The 19,110-nt window shown below is 52.8% G+C and overlaps 6 protein-coding genes across 6 annotated transcripts; 5 read left to right on the plus strand and 1 right to left on the minus strand.

Moving 5' to 3' along the window:
- Positions 1-658: 658 nt before the first annotated feature.
- IRC22 (Increased recombination centers protein 22) lies at positions 659-5,371 on the plus strand. The gene is made up of 3 exons (XM_062876063.1): positions 659-4,006; positions 4,146-4,603; positions 4,657-5,371. Exons 1-3 carry the CDS (start codon positions 3,935-3,937, stop codon positions 4,937-4,939), a joined length of 813 nt encoding a protein of 270 aa, XP_062734623.1. The 5' UTR covers positions 659-3,934; the 3' UTR covers positions 4,940-5,371.
- A 623-nt stretch (positions 5,372-5,994) lies between these two features.
- QC761_203355 (uncharacterized protein) lies at positions 5,995-6,447 on the plus strand (the record flags this gene model as incomplete). Its single annotated transcript, XM_062876064.1, has 1 exon — positions 5,995-6,447. The coding sequence occupies one exon, from the start codon at positions 5,995-5,997 to the stop codon at positions 6,445-6,447; it is 453 nt and encodes a 150-aa protein (XP_062734624.1).
- Positions 6,448-7,177: 730 nt separating this feature from the next.
- ucp12 (putative ATP-dependent RNA helicase ucp12) lies at positions 7,178-11,617 on the plus strand (the record flags this gene model as incomplete). Its single annotated transcript, XM_062876065.1, has 2 exons — positions 7,178-11,144; positions 11,216-11,617. 2 exons carry the CDS (start codon positions 7,178-7,180, stop codon positions 11,470-11,472), a joined length of 4,224 nt encoding a protein of 1,407 aa, XP_062734625.1. The 3' UTR covers positions 11,473-11,617.
- A 2,755-nt stretch (positions 11,618-14,372) lies between these two features.
- Positions 14,373-15,199, plus strand: QC761_203380 (uncharacterized protein; the record flags this gene model as incomplete). Its single annotated transcript, XM_062876066.1, has 2 exons — positions 14,373-14,742; positions 14,797-15,199. The coding sequence occupies exons 1-2, from the start codon at positions 14,534-14,536 to the stop codon at positions 15,197-15,199; spliced, it is 612 nt and encodes a 203-aa protein (XP_062734626.1). The 5' UTR covers positions 14,373-14,533.
- Positions 15,200-15,451: 252 nt separating this feature from the next.
- On the plus strand, positions 15,452-16,918 carry QC761_203390 (uncharacterized protein; the record flags this gene model as incomplete). Its single annotated transcript, XM_062876067.1, has 1 exon — positions 15,452-16,918. One exon carries the CDS (start codon positions 15,452-15,454, stop codon positions 16,916-16,918), a length of 1,467 nt encoding a protein of 488 aa, XP_062734627.1.
- Positions 16,919-17,268: 350 nt separating this feature from the next.
- Positions 17,269-19,101, minus strand: QC761_0034730 (uncharacterized protein). Its single transcript, XM_062872305.1, has 3 exons — positions 18,857-19,101; positions 18,142-18,803; positions 17,269-18,048 (listed from the first exon to the last, which is right to left on the minus strand). The coding sequence occupies exons 1-3, from the start codon at positions 19,002-19,004 to the stop codon at positions 17,704-17,706; spliced, it is 1,155 nt and encodes a 384-aa protein (XP_062734628.1). The 5' UTR covers positions 19,005-19,101; the 3' UTR covers positions 17,269-17,703.
- Positions 19,102-19,110: the final 9 nt, after the last annotated feature.

The raw sequence follows: 19,110 nt of genomic DNA on the forward strand, positions 1-19,110 counted from the left end.
TCGGGACGCTCTCTTTTTGGTTCAAGAACACAACACACGCCGCGTTTCCAATAGCACGCCTCGGCTCTCTAGCATCCTAACAACCCATATGCTCATCAAGTGTTGGTGCCATCTGAGAGATTCTGTGCACGCTTCAAGACGACAACAAATAATAACAAAAGTATGTCACCGACGCCCGCACTCGCACTGTGGGTAGTCGGCAAGCCTGCGGATCACACCAAACCCCAAAGGGTTAGGAGGAAGATCGTGAACCTAGATCCTGGGAATTAGGTGCGCAATTAATGGCGGCTTCGGCTTCAGCTACCGACGCTCCGAATCTGTAGAGAGCATGTACAGCTGAAAGATACATGGCACTTGCGCAAGTTCTGGTGAAGATCCGCGTACTCCGGTGAAGAGGACTCATTTCAGAGGGCGAGAGGCCGGCGCTCCAATGCAAGGGCGGAGACAGCAAATAATTCTGATTCTGCAATGAAAAGGCAGGAAGCGAGCATGTTGAGGTCTAGACCACAACCTGGAACTCCCTCAACTTTCCTCAGCATCTTGGCCCAATTCCGTTCTGAATGTATCGCCCCGTCTGATTGGTCAGGTCCAGGGTGGGCTACTGATGGGAGAAAAGCAACGACGTGCCTTGGCACCACCCACCACATGGCCCCTTGCATCTTGACCTTTTGCGATTTGCAAACTGTTTTGCTTTCTTTTTTTGTTTCCGGATCGGAGGTTGCAGACAACCATGAGAGCCAGAAACCTTCAAGCATCTTGACAAATCCGAGTCCCCCTTTTCAGGGAGATGGCACGCTTGCTTAATTCAACCCAGTCCCACTCGAACCCCCAACCCCACACACACATGACGTGGTGCGTCATGCTTTTTTATTCTTCTCAACCTCGGGCCTCTCGTCCCCCTTCTTTCCGGTCAGCCAGTGCCCTTCCATTTTCTCCCATGGACTAGTAGGACACCAATCAGATGCCTCGGCAAGATCCCCGACGCCCATCTTTATCGAACTGATGCACACAGGCAATCAAGTCCAAACAGCCTCGCGGTTCCTGCGCCGTCGTTTTCATGGCTTTCATGGGACCAGCTTTTCTGTCTCGCAGAGCCCTTGTCTCAGCTTTACCGTTGACATGTTCCACCGTGTTTCCGTGGCTCTGTCGACTGCCTTGTGTCTAATGAAAGGGGTCGGTACACGAATTCTATCGAGGGTTGGCATTGACAGACGCTTAATAACCACGATCCCCGGACTTTGCTGAACCCTTCTGCGATCATACTCGGTACGAGAAAAACAACTTTCCGGAAAACAGGCGTCATAGCCGCTTCGACACCACGACGCTGTGGGCTCAGCCTTTTGGGGCAGCTTTGCAAGTTTATTCCCCCCCCGGAGATTCCACTCGTTTTAGTTCATCGGTTTCAGCGCTTGGCTAACAGGACCATCGGAAAATTCTCCCCGTTTTGGATCTCCTTGCATCATACCTCGAGTGTCGTCTTCGCGTGCGGCTCAAGGAAGCTTGTCGAGGCAATGCCTTGAACATGTGCTTGGCGATGCGTATCGGGTCGGAAGCGTCGATGCCCTCACCATATCAGCAAGCGTGCTCTTGGCAAGTTCTGGTCACGGGGAGTAGCAACTCTCCTGTCTAGAAACCTCAGACCGTGCTCCGATGCGCTGCGAGTTGATTCAACGTCCAAATCAAAGGGTCCAGTGCCATCCCGGCAACCATGGTGCCCCGGGTACTCGTGGTGGTACGTCTTGAGATATGTTGAGGCGCACGTCATGCATCTCGGTCGCAAGCAGCTGACGCTTATCGACCTCCCGCCAGCATCCGTTCATCTTTACGGAGCTGCAAGACCATCGCCTGCAGCTACCCGTCTTCAGACAGGGGCTATCCCAGATCTCGGGACACGATCAAGAACAAGCTCACCCGCAGCCTGGGATCGTTAGCCGTTGACAGGCTCGCCCTGCCGTGCTGGTTCGCATTAGTGGCCCCCCTTGAAGAGCTCTTCACCTCTCCCCAGGACCCCTAAACCCACGGTCCCACCCGAAGAAGAAGTACCCAGCTCTTTCTTAGCGACCGTTTCTGGAGTTGAGACAAGCAGTCCCGTGGACGTCATTCCGCTGTGGCTTCCCGGTGTGATTGGTTTCACTGGTACCTCGACATGCTGCAGCTGTTTCTTCCGAACACATGAGCGCCTTCTCTCTGGGTCGGCCATCCCTCCCTCTCCTCGCTTGAATGACGAGGCTCTGTTTCGTTTCGCAGGGCTCATCAGCCAAGACAGACCCCTGGTTGGGATCTTTCGTTTTTCAGGGTCCAAGGACAATTTCTTCACTTTCCCATGGCTGTGTCACCGCACACTTGTTCGGTCATTTTTTCCCAGTTCTTGGTTTTGGACACCCAACCCCCGGCTTGCTCGCCCAGGGCCAACCGCAGCTGGGGACCCTTCAGCCCAATCATTTCAATCGATAGGCAGCACACGGGGGAGAAGCTAAAAAGCTAGGTTTGCGCGCGTTCGATGCTGTCACCTCTTGATCCTGGCCTTGTAGTCGAAAAGTTCGATCACGATGAACCCCTATCTTCTCTCGATCGTGACCCCCCGGGAGATTTATCCTCTGCTGTGGCCCCCAACATTCAGCCGTATGGTTTTGATGCCCGTTCCAAGTTGATGTCATCTCCGCCTGCTGCACGTTTCCCGAGTCCGCAGTCATCGAGGTCTTCACTCTGGCATCGATCGATAAGCATGGGAAGGTTCAGATACTTTACAGATCGATCATTCATAGGAAAGCTGTGTTCTTCAGATCAGATATGACCGAATGGCTCTGGAGGCCAGTTATCGTCATGAGATGGACATTGCTACAGCCGGTTACGTCACGACGCGGCCGGGGTTTGTGTCCGACTGTGCTGCTGTAACAAAAACAACAACAGGAACACCGAACAGTCATAATGGTCATATCTTGGATGCAATTCCAATTGGCTATCTTTCCAGCGTTTATTTCCTTCCTGCTGCAACAACGTCTCCATGATCTTCCAACCTCCCTCAGCACATCGTCTACTCTCATGTTTTTGCTCAACCAAGTTGGGGGAGCCTTTAACTGCAATCCTGCTTGGTTCCGCAAGCTCCCTGTACGCTCTGGTCTCGGTCGGTGTAGAGTCCAGTTGAAGCCCCATCGGTCCAGATATCATACTTTTTTATTTTTTTTTATTTATTATTTTATTTATATATATATCTTCTCATGGCCATGATTGATTAGAAATGCTAGACTAATTCTTATACAAGCGATCACCTATGTGCCTGCTCAAACAAGGCATGCTGCGAAAAGAAGGGTCTGTTCGAGTCAAAGGGTGCTTGATTGATGTGCTTGTTGGAGACATCACTTTGGACGCCATGTTAGCGGATGAATCTACCTAGACTGAATCATATGTATTAATGAAAGGCCTTCTCAGGGTGAATAATACAGCTCATCTCTTTGGAATCAGTTAAGGGGTGGATGTCTGGGCAGGCTTAGGCCCCTGAACTCAGGGTTGAATATGGAGAAAGACTGCTTGAGGCCCTTTGATGTAAGCTCATGAGCTGAAAGTCAGTCTTTGGATGGATAGAGCACAACACATATAAAATTTCCTCACACTTTGTAGCCAAGCTTACGTCAACAAATACAGAGCTGCCAGCAGCAAAGTGAATTCCGCCAAGTGAATTATCGTGGCCGGCCTCGATAGGTGCATCTTGGGAGCCACCCCCCTGTTGATAGCGCTCGGACCAGCATTTGGGAGCTGTGACGCTAGGGGGGGGGGGTGCCACTCCAAGGCCAGATTGCACACATCACTTTTTTACGTGATCGACTGTCACACTCTCTGCTCTGCTTGCTTCCAAGCTTCCTCTTGGTACTTGGATTTTCTTCTTCATTCTTCTCTTTCTCAACCTCGTCAACCCCCGTCTGGAGCTCGGCACACAATGGTCAACTTCAAGTGGTCTTCTCTTGCTCTGCTCGCTCTGCGCGCCGCCACCGTCTTTGCTCAGGACGATGTAAGTCCCAATGGTTCCGTCATCGCGCCACCTCACCTCGATAGCTCGAGCTCCCCGTCTAGCTTCACCGTCGCGCAAAACTATCAATTCGCATCGCAGCCTCGAGATTTGCAAAGGCTAACGTAGCATCAACCTCCAGGTCGACGCCGAGCCCAATGTTTCGACTGCTGCCGAGACCCCAGAGCTCAAGGCCGATATCGAAACCACCTTCCCCGACTCTGATATCTTTGGTGTGAAGCTCGTCAACAACCGCATCAACAAGGCTCTCATTCAGATCACCAACAATGAGGCGACTCCAATTGACGTTGTCTACATCGGCGGTGCGTTCAAGACCACCCAGCCCCTCCCCGAGGATGCTCCTGCCTGGGGCGCCATTATCCGCAACTTGACCGCTGTCAAGGTCGAGGCCTCGATTCCTCCTGGTGGCAAGCACCAGATCCCTTTCCAGTTCACTCAGGACATGAACCCCCAGGATGTCATTCTTGACCTCATGGCGGTCATTACCCACGCCGAGTCCGGTCACGTCTACCAGGTTCTCGCCCACTCCGGTCCCGCCACCATTGTTGAGCCCCCTACCAGCATCTTCGACCCTCAGATGTATGTGTTTCCGACATGAGCCTGACCGATGATGGTTACTAACTCTTCTCCAGCATCTTCCTCTACCTCTTCCTCACCGGTCTCTTCGGCGCCACCCTCTACTTCGTCTACAAGACCTGGATCGAGGCCCTCTTCCCCCAAACCCGCCGCGTTCCCGCCGTCAAGGGCAAGAAGGTTAAGAAGGTTGAGGTTGAGCCCCTTTCTGGCTCCGAGTCGGCCGGTGCCACCAGCACTGGTGCTGACAAGGACTACGATGAGGCCTGGATCCCCACCCACCACATCAACCGCCCCGTCGCCAAGCGCGTCAAGAGCAGTGCCAGCGGCAAGGCCAAATAAATTTGGACCAGTCACGATATATAGATGGGAGGAACAAGCGTTGGGACAAGTTGACTCCTTGTCCTTTCGGGTGTAAGATGGGTTTTGCGGTTATAGCGGGGTTGGTTTGGCAAGGGTAGGTAGGGTGCATTTTACAAATCTGGCGGGCATTATTTATACAAATTTTACTTGCCTGGAAACTGGACTGGGATATTGGGCAGGTGTGTATGATGAAGTAAGAAAAAAGTTGGGTGCGTGCTTTTTTGTATGTACTATATGCTTCGTATGTTGGTCTGGAATCTATGAATTAATGTCTGATGTTGAGCGGTGGGGTATGACACGTGGACGCGTTTGGGATGGAGGGGACGTGTTTGAGGTTGGAGATCTCGTGTATCTTGCAATGTGTGAATGGGCATGCTTCTGAATGGGACTATATAGCATGGTATACGTTGGAGATGTTGAACTGGAGCGCGTTCTGCAACATGTGGTTCTGTAGGATACCAGCCAGACAGTTGAGCCCATCAATGGGTGGCATTCAACGCGTCAAAGATTGCGAAAAACATCATGCAACGTCCAATTCAACAGCGATCAATTGATTCACATACAAAAATCGCAAAAAATCGCCCAAAAAAGAAAAAAAAGATAACGGACTTTCCAAACGCCCCGCGGAATTGTTTTGATGTTTGGGTTAAAAACTGGACAGGTTGTACGCGGTAGTGGGAGTTTTCCGGATGGGGCGGGCACTGATCTGATTTCTGGGTAGGGAAGGGGGCGCCAGGGCAAGTGCTGTGTGATTTTACCGGCTGATTTAATTCCCCAATTTAATTCTCGTTGTCTTTTTTTTTTTTTTTTTTTTTTTTTTTTTTTTTTTTTTTTTTTTGTTTTTTCTGCATCTGTCCTTTCTTTCTCCCATTTACAAACAAAAACCAACCTGCAAAGAAACAACATTTTTCTCTCTTGAGGAATTTTACTTGCTCAATTTATTGCGCAATTGTTTGAAAAACGCACGCCGATTTGAACTAGACAGGACAACAAAAACAACCAAGCAGCAGCTACCACCCCACCAGAACAACAAAATGGCATCCACCGCCCCAGACAGCGGCGCCACCCCCGTCAAGCGCGGCCGCGGCCGCCCTCCCAAGCCGGAGCACGAGAAGAAGCCGAAGCCGGTGCCTAGCGGGCGTGGGAGGGGAAGGCCCAAGGGGAGTGGTGGTGGTGTGAAGAAGAGTGCTGCGGCGACGCCGAAGAAGACGGAGACGACGGCTAGGGCGAAGGCTATGAAGGCGAATGCTGATAAGGTGGAGGCTGAGGCTGAGGCGGCAAAGGTTAAGGCTGGTAATGCTGGGGGTACAGGGAAGAAGAGAGGGCGGCCGTCGGGAGGAGCGGCTACGGTTAAGAAGACGGAGAGTGTTAAGAGGGGGGGGCCGAAGGGTAGGGGGAAGAAGAAGGAGGTTGGTGAGGAGGCGGAGGAGGAGGAGGAGGCGGGGGGGGGTGAGGGAGGGGAGGGGGAGGGCGAGGAGAGTTCTTAGGAGGAGTGGAAGGGACTGGAGAGTGGTGAAGATGGGGAGGGGGAAGAAAGTGATGGGGAGGAGGAGGAGAAGGAGGACGAGGACGAGGACGAGGAGATGGAGGATTAGGGAGGGGGATTCGTCTCTTTTGTATGGTGTGGGTTATTGGGTGGGGTTAGGCGTGTGAAAGTGCGTTATGGAGTTTACTTATCTGCTAGGGAAGTGTCGTGTTTTTGGCGGGAGATCAAAGGCTTTTCGTTAATTGATATATATTTTACCCAGCGATTGTCACGTCGATGTCTAGCGCAATCTGTGCTGGAGGGGATGCTTGATGGTGCTTCTCGATACGCAAAATATACATGCAGCTACCCCGAATGCTACTATCCGTGGTGATCCCGCACAAAAGGCCCAAGCGCTTCTCTTGAACCTCTGCCAAGCAATATTCTGCTCAACCCTGTTAAGCCTCAATCCTTTGCGCCTTTTCAGGAGAATTCCCCTCTTACTTTCTAGGGAGCTCTCATACGACTATGGAGAGCTGCGCACGACGACTGATTTCATTCCGGGGGTCTTTATTTGACACGACGTGAGAAAAAACAAAATTCACACCTTTCTTTGCACTGATTCATTCAGCCTGTTTTTTTTTTTTTTTTTTTTTTTTTAAACAAACCACCAACAACAACTCTCTCCATCAACAATCCACATCAACAATCCACATCACCATCAGTTTTCATTTATCAACAACAGCATCAAAATGGCCAAACACAAGAAAACACCCGCCCCAGCCCCACCACCACCGGCAGCATCATCCACTGGGAAGAGCTCGTCATCCAGCGGGAAAAAAGACACCAAGAAGAAACCCCCAGCAGCCGAAGACGACAGTTTCATCGTCTTCACCAACTCAGACAAGGACCCCAAGCGCCGCACAGGTGGTGGTTCCAGCAAAGGCGGTCCTTCCTCCGCTGGTCAGCAACAAGAAAGTATTGACTCTGGCCCCCCAAAACCAACAGTCAAGCAAATCATCGGCGGCGCTTCCTGGACGGGAAAACTACCAGTCAATCTCCTCTCTGAGCACTGCCAACGCCAGAAATGGGATCGTCCAGAGTACAACACCATGAAGACCAAGGATGGGTTTTCGGTTATCGTCTCTTTATCTGCTCGCAACCCGAAAACGCAAGAAGTGACGAAATTGCCGCCTTTTAAACTGCCGCCTAGTCATGTCCATTTGGCGATTAAACCGACTGCGTTGGAGGCGAAGCATTTCGCGGCGACGTATGCGCTTTTTAGGGTTTGTAGTATGAAGAATATTCATATGACGCTGCCGCCGGATCATAGGGGGTATTGGAAGGAGTTGGAGCAGTTGAAGAAGGAGGATGTGAAGGAGGGGAGGGGGTGGATGTATGAGGCTGATCCGTTCCAGGCCTTGAGGGAGAGGGAGGAGGCGAAGAGAGAGGCGGAGAAGAAGAGGGCGCAGGTTCAGGCTGCGAGGGAGAAGCAGCTGCAGGAGCAGGCGAGCTTTGGGGGGGTACCGATGAGGGGACCGGGTGGGGGATCGGGAGCGGGAGCGGGAGGAGGAGGTGGTGGGGGGGTGAGTAATTTGATGAGGGGGTGGGCTACGGTGCCCAAGATTGAGATGGGTGGGAAGACTAGGACGCAGCTGGAGGAGATTTTGAGGAGGGAGACGGTGTGGAATCCGCATGGGGTGGTGATGACGGAGAGGCAGAAGGGGGAGATTGTGAGAGAGTTGAAGGGGCTGGGGTTTAGGCAGAGCCATGTGGAGGAGGCGGTGGAGGAGTGTAAGGATCGGGAGGAGACGTTGGAGTGGTTGTTGGTGCATATTCCGGAGGATGATTTGCCTAGGTGGGCGCTGCCGGAGAAGTATAGCGCGGGAGTTACGGTTGCTGCGACGGATTTGAGGAGGGAGGGGGCGATCAAGCGGTTGGCGGAGTCGGGGTATTCGGTTGATTTGGTGAGGAAGATCTATGATGCCAATGGGGGTGATGAGGGGAAGGCTGCTTGCGCTCTGCAGGAGTTGCTCTTGGCGAGCGGGAGTGGTGAGCAGGAAAAGGCGCAGGAGGAAGAGCTTGATACCTGGAGGGACTCGGATGAGTGCTGGGAGGAGGAGATGGCTACTCTCGAGGCGAGCTTTGGTGATCTCTACTCGAGCAGCTCGCCTGAGGTGTGCAAGATTCGGCTGGAGGGGGTTGTTAACGGGACTCACAAGGATGTGGAGACATACTTGCAGTTCCGGAAGTCGCCCGAGTATCCTGCGCAGGTCATCTTGGCCATCGAGGCCCAGCTTCCGGCGTACATCAAGTTGAGCATCATCAAGAAGGCGTTGGCGTATACGAGGGAATCACTGCAGGGCGAGGAGACCAAGATTTACTTTATCGTGGATTGGATCCAGCAGAATATCAACGAGATTATCGAGAAGCCAGGCGCTTTGAGAGATGTTGCGGCAGTGGCATCGGCTGCCTCAGAAGTACCAAGACCGGTGGCCAAGTCATCACGGAAGCGGCAACGGTACCCGAAGCCCATTAATTGGACACCAAACCCGCAGAGCAAGCAGGAGTGGTTGGCCCGGACAGAGGCTCCCAACTACAAGAAGATGGTGGCGCAGAGAGAAAGACTGCCGGCTTGGCAAGTCAGGCAGAGGGTTGTCCAGACTGTTCAGCAGAACCAAGTCACCATCATTTCTGGAGAGACGGGTTCCGGAAAGTCTACGCAGTCTGTTCAGTTCGTTCTGGATGACCTGTACGATCGGGGTCTTGGCGGGAGTGCCAACATTATCGTCACCCAGCCCCGTCGTATCTCTGCTCTCGGTCTTGCCGACCGTGTGGCTGAGGAGAGATGTACTCAGGTTGGGCAGGAGGTCGGTTTCTCGATTCGTGGCGAGCACAAGACAAGCCCGAGTACCAAGATCACTTTTGTGACCACTGGTGTGTTGCTCAGAAGATTGCAAACTTCTGGCGGCAGGGTTGAAGATGTGGTGGCATCTCTGGCTGACGTCAGTCACATCGTTATCGATGAAGTCCACGAGCGTAGCTTGGACACGGACTTCCTGTTGAGCATTGTTCGCGATGTTCTTTACAAACGGAGAGATCTCAAGCTTATCCTCATGAGCGCCACTCTTGACGCGTCTTCGTTTAGGGATTACTTCATGGTAGACAAGCAGAACGTCACGGTCGGTCTGGTCGAGATCGCGGGCCGCACATATCCTGTCAATGACTTCTACCTAGACGACATCATCCGTATCACTGGTTTCAGTGGTGGAAATCTCGGTGGTAGGAACGACTACTACGACGACAGCGCAAACCAAGCGTCTGGCAGAGATGTCGACCCCGTCAACAAGATTATCCAGAGACTGGGACACCGGATTAACTATGACCTGCTTGCTGATGTTGTCAAGGCAATCGATGAGGAGCTGTCAAGCTTGCAGAAGGCCGGTGGTATCTTGATCTTCTTGCCCGGCGTGGCAGAGATCAACAGAGCGTGCAACGTCCTGCGATCAGTCAGCTCTCTTCACGTCTTGCCGCTTCATGCCTCGTTGGAGACCAAGGAGCAAAAGAAGGTGTTCTTGTCACCGCCACCTGGCAAGAGAAAGATTGTTGTCGCCACCAACGTTGCTGAAACGTCCATCACCATCGATGACATCGTTGCCGTTATCGACAGTGGTCGTGTCAAGGAGACGTCGTTTGACCCCCAGAACAACATGCGGAAGCTGGAAGAGACTTGGGCTTCTCGGGCAGCTTGCAAGCAGCGCCGTGGCCGTGCCGGTCGTGTGCAAGAGGGCAACTGCTACAAGCTCTACACACGAAACCTTGAGCAGCAGATGGCTGAGCGGCCTGAGCCTGAGATCAGGAGAGTTCCTCTTGAGCAACTGTGCCTGGCTGTGAGAGCGATGGGTATCCGTGATGTCAGCCATTTCTTGTCTCGGGCGCCGACGCCCCCTGAGGTGACAGCGGTTGAGGCGGCTATCAATATGCTTCGTCGGATGGGTGCTCTGGATGGCGATGAGCTGACGGCTCTTGGTCAACAACTGTCCTTGATCCCAGCTGATCTGAGGTGCGGTAAGCTCATGGTTTATGGTTCGATCTTCGGCTGCCTCGACGACTGTGTCAGCATTGCCGCCATCCTCAGCACCAAGAGTCCCTTCTTGTCGCCGCCAGACAAGCGTGAGGAGGCCAAACAGGCCAAAATGCGCTTCGCTAGAGGCGACGGTGACCTGCTCACTGACCTCCGCGCCTACCAAGAATTCGACGCCATGATGTCGGATCGCGTGCCTCAGCACCGCATCCGCCAATTCTGCTCCGAGAACTTCTTATCCTATCCCACCATGTCAGACATCTCTTCCACTCGCACCCAGTTTTACTCCAGCTTGACTGAGATGGGGATCATTCCCCGTTGGTATAACCCTCAAGCCTCGCAGCAACAACAGCAGCAGTCGATGGTCCTCCTTCGTGCGTTGACAGCCTCTGCATTTTCCCCACAAATCTGCCGCATTCAGTTCCCCGACAAGAAGTTTGCTGCTTCCATGGCTGGTGCGGTGGAGTTGGATCCCGAAGCAAAGACGATCAAGTACTTTGCTCAGGAGAGCGGGAGGGTGTTTATCCACCCCAGCAGCACGCTGTTTGACTCGCAGGGGTTTTCGGGGCACGCGAGCTTTGTGTCCTATTTCAGCATGATTTCGACGAGCAAGATTTTTGTCAGGGATTTGACGCGTAAGTTTGTCCTGTTCTTTTTGAAGTGGTTGGCATGGTGGGCTAACAAAAAAAATAAAAAAATAAAATAGCATTCAACGCTTACACCCTCCTCCTCTTTTCTGGCGCCATTGAACTCGACACGCAGGGTCGTGGCCTGGTGGTGGACGGTTGGTTGAGACTGAGAGGCTGGGCGAGAATCGGTGTCTTGGTGTCGAGGCTGAGGGGCGTGATCGATAAGCTGATCGAGACAAAGGTCGAGAACCCGGGTGTGGACTTTGACAAGCAGAAGCAGGATGTGATCAGGCTGGTGGTGAAGATGATTGAGTTGGACGGGATGGATGCTTAGATGGGATTAGATAAAATGGAGTAGAATAGAGAATAGACGGATGATTTACGAACACTGTTGGGGTGTCCCAGGTGGTCGTGGTGGTAGATGCAGCTTGGTTATTATCGACAGCAAGAGAGGTGACACTGGAAGGAGCAAAGAAACCATGGTTCGTATTTAGGTCAACCTCACAGCTTCCAACACCAGCTTCAATATTCTTCTACCAGGGCGCCCTTTGGTCAGCACAAATGGTTAAGAATGTGGGAGCTTGCTGTTACTGCCCCCCCAAGCCGCGAGCTTGCAACCGATAGCTCCCGAGTTCGATTCCGGAGTAAAACCCACCCTAATAGGTTTTCGTAGCCGGCCACCTCTTTCAGACACTGGTCTGGACGGGTTGGCCAGTGAGCTTTTTGGGGTGCCTAACATGAGTTAACCTATATTATATTGTGAGTTACGCCGTTAGGAGTAAAGTACTAGGCCTACTAACTATGTTTTAAGGCATAATGCATAATATAATATAGGTTAACCTCTTTGTACCTATCAATCATTTTGTCGTGAGGGTAGCTGGTTAGGTGGTTGGTGATGTGATGTGGAAGGGTCGTTTTTGTTGTCGAGGTGGGGTGTCATGCCTTCCTCTGTAGGAGGATGGGGATGGGGATGATGAAGTGTTTGAGAGGTCTGGCTGGTGAGTTCCCTTCGACTTTGCGGCCTGTTTCCCGGAGTGGTTCTCTCGTAGTGGACAAGTTCTGGAGAGACTTTTTTCGCCTGACCACACACTTTTCTTCTTGGATGAATGCTCTAACTGTCTACATTGCGCACATCACCTTTTGCCCCAGCACTCTTCGCTCAGGACGACCATCACTGTGCTGATCAAGGTATGCCTCTTGCTTTTTTGTTCAGGTGAATTCAACGACGGGACAAGGCTGACACACTGCCTAGGGCGTCCGGCGGTGTACAAGCAACATCACGACGGGCATCGTTTCATCCCAACACTCCACCGACAAAATGTGCCAGAACACGCTCATCCCCACCACCCCTGCGGTCACGTCATGCCCCTGGTGGCCTGTTGCCGGGGTGCTACTCTTGTTCCGCTTGACAACCACTCCTTCGCGTATAGTTACTGTCCCTACTTCACTTACGATGAAGATTTCGAGAACTTCAAGTGTCCTTCAAGTTGTTATTGCCGGGTTGGGGGACGGGATAGTGCGCGGTGGAGGGTTAATTTGGAGAGGTTCAAGGCAGCCTCGAGGCCGGACCTGAGGAGACTCGAGTCTCCATCCTTGAGCGGTTATGCGAGGGCTGGGAGAGGGCATGAGGATATGGTTTTGCAGTTTTTGAGCGAGAAATGAGCATAGCGTAGCGGCATTGGTTTCTGTTTCCGTCCAACCTCTGAGATTCACCCCGAGCTTTTGCTCTTGACGACCAGACCAAATGGAAGTGAATCGTTGCGCCCCGCCTCAAGTGAAAGACCATGCTCCTCTTGAGGTGAAAAGATGACGAGTGATTCTTCTCGTCCCAGAAGAAGTTATACAAACAGCTTCCTTTCAGTCTGCAAACTCTTTCCTTTTCCTCTCTCGATATCCATCAGATACATCAATGGGATCCATCAGTCAGGTACATCTTCTCGCTACATTTAGCTTCATCACTCAACCAGTTCCACGCCTCACCCACCACACACCAATCACCCACCTCGAGACAAGATGTGCGAGGACAGAATCTGCTACTACGTCTGTGGCCATACCGACATGGACGTGGTCTACTGCAGTGCTGCCAAGGCTGTCGCGTCTGGTTCGGCCCTTCGCGTTTGCTGCGTGAACGTCACTTGATAGCTGGCTCAAAAGAAAATGTGAACCGTGCTGCTGTCAACCTCTGTGTTGCTTGCAATTCAGCTACTTATCGAACGTAAAGAAATAGTTAATAAGCCTTAGAAGATAGTTAAGAGACATCAAAACATGGTTCAAAGGCTTTTGAAATAATTTGATGGCCTTGCAAGATAATTTAAAGGCTTATTAGTGTTCTTTCATGGCCTTTTACCACTTAGGTACTCAAGCCCTGGAGGTTATTTTGATCTGTTGGCGTACAACCTCTCAAGCATGTGCTGTGTTGACTTTGTCAAGGCACACGAGCTGGCAACCCGTGAAGCATTTGGGGATCTCACTCGGCCTCGGAGCAACGTCGTCGGCCACTCCACCCCGGTGTCAACACCATGTGCCTATTCACCACGATCTCTCACACTCTCCCTCATCGTCGCCAGACAATCAGCTGAGTCGGCACAAACGCTTCTTTCTTTCCGCATTTCCGACAGAGACTCCCATCAGCCCTTCCTCACCATCACATCTATCAATCTTCAGAAAAGACGTGTGAGACTCGAGATACCAACTACTGCTGCGGTCACACGCACGCTACCACCATCTACTGCGAGAAATTCCGAACCCATTCCCGGAAGCTCACTTCGCCGCTTCTGCGATGAGGTCAACCACAGGGAAAGAGATTTCACGGATCAGAAGTGTTTGTCGAAAGATTGCCAGTGGGAGGGTCCCGATGGTCTGGTGTCTTTCCCTGCTTGGGAGCGCCCCCAGACGATACGCTCATAGCAAGGAAGAGCAGCATTTCTTCCACCAAATGAGCTGCCGACGACGGAGCTTCACACAAGAGACACGACATAAAATGGAAGCTAGTTTACGACCAAGGAGAGAGAACGCGAAAAATGCCGGATCATCAGCAGCAGAAGGACAGGAAGAAAGACTCAAAGACATCGTCCCCTTACCACACCACCTGGCACTACAACAGTACTTTCCCATCACATATTACCTTGGGCCCTAATCACCCCAATTCCCTTTCACTTAATAGCACCATTTCTCTCACCTATCCCCCAAAAGATCCGAGAAATGCTCTAATAAAGAACCAATTTTCCTCACACATTTTTGTCTCTTCTCTGTGAGTGAACGTTGCCTGCTGACTAAGCGCATCATCCCACCTCTCAAAAAAGGGGGTCACAGCACCATGTCGTCTCTCATCTCCACTTCACCAAACAAAGGAGTTCACCACTCACCCGTTCACTTACCAGCAGCCGCCACCAAAAATGACAACCCCCCTCCCTCCCCTCCCAGGCAATTACGCCACAGCCCTTAACCTCATCGATGCAGCCCACGCCCAAGACCCCCGGCCTGGCCCCAACGACGTCCCCTATGAGCTGCACTACGCCCAAAAAATGACTCGCTGGCTGGCCAGGCGGAAAAAGGATGCGTCGCCCGCCCTGCAGCTGGCCTGTCGAGCGCAGCATTTTCGACGGTATATCCCCCCCTTTGCCCCTCATAAACACTAAACTGATGATGTGAAATAAAGCTGGGAAATCCCCCGCTCAACCTACCCCATGACCCGGCCGGGCTACCTCACCTGGCGGGCAAAACAAAAGTCTGTCGCTGCCACCCAGCTCACCGAGCTCCTGTCCTCAGACGAGATCCAGCCTGGGCTGGACAAAGAAGAGATTGAGTGTGTAGCTGCGCTGGTGAGGAAAGAAGACCTCAAAAATAACGAGGAGACGCAGGTGCTGGAGGACGTGGCCTGCTTGGTGTTTTTGGACGACCAGTTTGATGATTTCGAGAGCAAGCCTGAGATTGACGAGGACAAGATAATCAGCATTCTGCAAAAGACGTGGGGGAAGATGAGCGAGGAGGGGAGGGGGTTAGCGTTGGGGATGGAGTTGAGTGAGAGGGCCAAGATGTTGGTCGGGAGGGCGCTTGCTTAGAACTGATAATGATAAAGCATGAGAGAATCGGTGTGTGTGATGTGTGTTTTGGTGGTGTCGGGTGTCGGACCCGCGGTGCTCGGGGGTCTTTGTCCCGAAGATCGGTAACTTCGGCCGAGAAAAGTGACGTCGCTTCGGTCGGCGGTGGATGATATCCCCGGTGTAAGCCCGGACTCTTCACCTCCTCGCTCAACAACCAACATCGGTCCCATCTTCATCACAAAGTAAACACCAGAAAAATAAAATAAAAAAATGTCCCGCAAGATTTCCCCAGCAGAACTATCCCAACATGATTCCCCCAGTTCGCTCTGGCTGGCAATCAACGGCCTAGTCTACGACCTCACCGCCTTCGCCCCCTCCCACCCGGGCGGTCTCCAAATCCTCCTTCAACATGCCGGCCAAGACGCCTCAGTCCCCTACAACAAAGTGCACTCGCCCTCCCTAATCCGGACTTCCCTTCCTCCAACAGCACAAATCGGATCATCTGACTCGATTCAAACCCCCGTTCCCCAGATATTCTCATCTGTGCCCACCAAGCCCCCATTATCAACCTTGATCTCCCCCCACGACTTCCCCCTCGCCGCCATCCCCTCCCTCACCCCAAAGGCAACCGCATTCATCTCCTCCGCCGCAACCGACTGCCTCACCCACCGCGCCAACTCCTCCCTCTACTCCCACCTCACCCTCCGCCCCCGCATCCTGATCAACGTCTCCACCCCGACCACCCCCCTCGTCACCACCATCCTCAACTGTCCCGTCTCATCACCCATATTCATCTCCCCCACCTCCCTGGGGAAAATAATCCACCCGTCTGGTGAAAAGGCCATAGCACTGGCTTGTTCCAACCTCGACATGGCCCAAACAATCAGCACGTCTGCATCCTTCACCCTGTCGGAGATTTTATCTGGGCAAAATACCTCTCACCCGGCGTTTCTGCAGTTGTATGTTGATAAAAACAGGGTTAATTCTGAGAGGGTGATTGAAGAGGCGGTGAGGAATGGGGTCAGGGCGGTGATGGTCACGGTTGATGCGCCGGTGCCTGGGAAGCGGGAGGCTGATGAACGGATTCCCACTGCTGCTGGGGGGGAGACACTGGCTCCGATGGCGGGGACGGCAGCTGCTGTTGGGGACGGGAAAGGGGCGGCGCTGGGGAGGGTGATGGGGGGGTATATTGATGATTCGTTTTCGTGGGAGGATTTGGGGTGGGTGAAGGGCTTGTTGCCGGAGGGGGTTAAGCTTGTGTTGAAGGGGGTGCAGACTGCGGCTGATGCGGTTAGGGCGATGGAGACGGGGTTGGTGGATGGGATTGTCATTTCCAACCATGGAGGGAGGAGTCTCGACACTGCTACCGGGACGATTTTGGTGCTGTTGGAGCTGCAGAGGTGTTGTCCGGGGGTGTTTGACAGGATGGAGGTGTTGATTGATGGGGGGGTGAGGAGGGGGACGGATGTGTTCAAGGCGTTGTGTTTGGGGGCGAGGGGGGTGGGCGTTGGGAGGGGGGTGCTGTGGGCGTTGGGGGGGTATGGGAGGGAAGGGGTGGAGAGGTATTTGGAGATTTTGAACGATGAGCTGGTGACGACGATGAAGATGTGTGGGGTGACGAGTTTGGAGGAGTTGCACCCGGGGTTGGTGAACACGAGGGCAGTCGATCATTTGGTGCCGGAGAGGGTGGGTGAGGAGCATCCTTATGCGAAGTGGAGGAGGAAGAGTAAGTTGTGAGGCGCGAGGTGGATTGTGTGAGTGGTAGTGGGCGGTGACCACGGGAGGTCGAGCTGATGTTATGGGCCGACTGAGCGAACATGAGGAGAAGAGGCGGGACACCAAGAGACAGAACCACGGTATATATACCACCTTCCTCACCCACCTTTCAACAGCAGCCCTGTAATCTTGACCAGGGCGCCACACTTCGTGGTCAGGACAAATGGTCAAGGTGGAGGGCTGCTATTACCTTCCCCCGCCGGGAGCTTGCAACCGATAGCTCCCGAGTTCGATTCGAAGTAAAACCACCAGGATTTTCGTAGCCGGCCACCTCTCCCAGACACGTGTCTGGGTGGGTTGGCCCGGTAAGCTTTTGCCCTTTTTATTTCTTTTTTTTATTCTTTTTTTTTTTTCATTATCTTAATATCTGGTATTTTTGCTATTACCCAGTTGAAGACCTCTGCTGTTTTATTTTTGACTTTTTTGAGGTGCAGGAGTTGTGGGAGTCTCGAGTGTTTTATTTACCATGACTTGCGACTCGACCTTGAGCTTCTCAACTCAACGCGTTCTGCTCGCACTGTTACATGTCCACCAAACAAACCTACAAAACCCACATCAAGTCAGGTAAACATCGTCTGAAAGCATTTATCCTACCCACCACTTGAAACCACAAGCACAAACAAGCAATGAGAACAACTCACAGGAATCATATCCTAGGCATTACCCTAACCCTATTCCCATCCTCCGCCACCCCTGACAACAGCAAAACAAAAGTCAACAAAACAAACCCCCTATTCCCACAACCATCACAACTCCTCCTCCCCATCCTCAACAGTAGCCTGATAACAACCCTTATCACCCCCACCTTTTTCCACCTCAGCCTCATCAACATCCATCCCCCCATCCAACCCCCCAAAACCCCACGTCTGCCCACCTTGCACCGTCTCAGTAAAATAATCCTGCCCCTTCTCCCTCCCCTTCCCTTTATCCCTCTTCTCCCTCGTCCCCTCCCCCACCTGCTCCCTCTCCCTCTCTTTCCCCTTACCCTTAACCTTCCTACTCCGTTCCCCAACCTCCTCCCCCGTCCTCCTCTTCCGTCTCGAAATCTGCTGCAACCGAGCATAATCCCCCTCATCCAACTCCATCTTCACCTCCTCCCCATGATCCTCCACGTTATACCCTCCCTCCCCAAACTCCCCCTCCGGATCCCTCACCCTAACAGCATCACAATGCCGCCTCCACACCCGTTCGGCAAACCCAAAAGAGGCCTTTTCCTCCCGTCTCATCATCTCTTCTCTCTTCTTCCGATCTTTTTCCTTTTCCTTGTGGTGGTGGGAAGAGGTTGCTGTGAGGATAGCGTAGTCGGCTAGGTACCCCACTGGGGGTGTGTATGTTGGGGCGCCGGACATCATTTTGTCGTATTCGCCTATTGTCATGACGCAGGGTTTGGTGGATTGGGATTTTAGGCGAGAGGTGAGGTAGGTTTGGAGGGGGGAGGTGGTGGTGGTGGTTGTTTCGTGGGTTGGTGGTGGTGGTGGTGGCGGGTTAGGGTGAGGAAGAGGGGTAGCTTGATTAGGTTGCGGGAATGGGCCTGACACGTTGTGGTCTGGATTTGTCCATGGATCACACGCCGGTTCAGGGGGCGGTCGAATCCCCTGTGTGAACCAATTAACCCAATACTCTTCGTCCCCTTCCGTGTCCCGCACCCCGGCAGGCCGAAGCTCAGACGACGGCATCGTCAATCCGATGGATCCGGTCTTCCAAAACCAGGAGCTCAGTGCTGGAGGCTGCTGATCTGACATCAGAGGCTGAAGAGTCGCGGTTTGACGAACCTCCTCCTGCTGTGGATGATCTTGCCGGTAACCACCCTGATACTGCCCATGCGCCTCCAACAACGACTGCGGTCCTGCCAACAGTTAACACCACCCCAGAACCCATATCAGCCTTCCTGAAACTCACCTCTACCCCCCTCCCTACATCCCTCACACCTCCCGTGCCCACAAGCAACCTCATAAACAATCTGCCCTCCCCCCACAATCTGCCCCCCACAGTACCGCCCATCCCGATTCCCAAAGTCGCACTGACAGCACATCCACGCTATTACCATGATGGTCGGTAACACCACAGCAGCAAGCTGACAACAGCTTGCCAGCAGCAAAAAAAAAAAAAAAAATCCAAATCAGAAACAAAAAGCAGTAAAGAGTTAACCATAA

The sequence above is a fragment of the Podospora bellae-mahoneyi genome, chromosome 2 (genome assembly GCF_035222275.1).
Source record: "Podospora bellae-mahoneyi strain CBS 112042 chromosome 2, whole genome shotgun sequence".
In the NCBI taxonomy this organism is placed as follows: domain Eukaryota; kingdom Fungi; phylum Ascomycota; class Sordariomycetes; order Sordariales; family Podosporaceae; genus Podospora; species Podospora bellae-mahoneyi.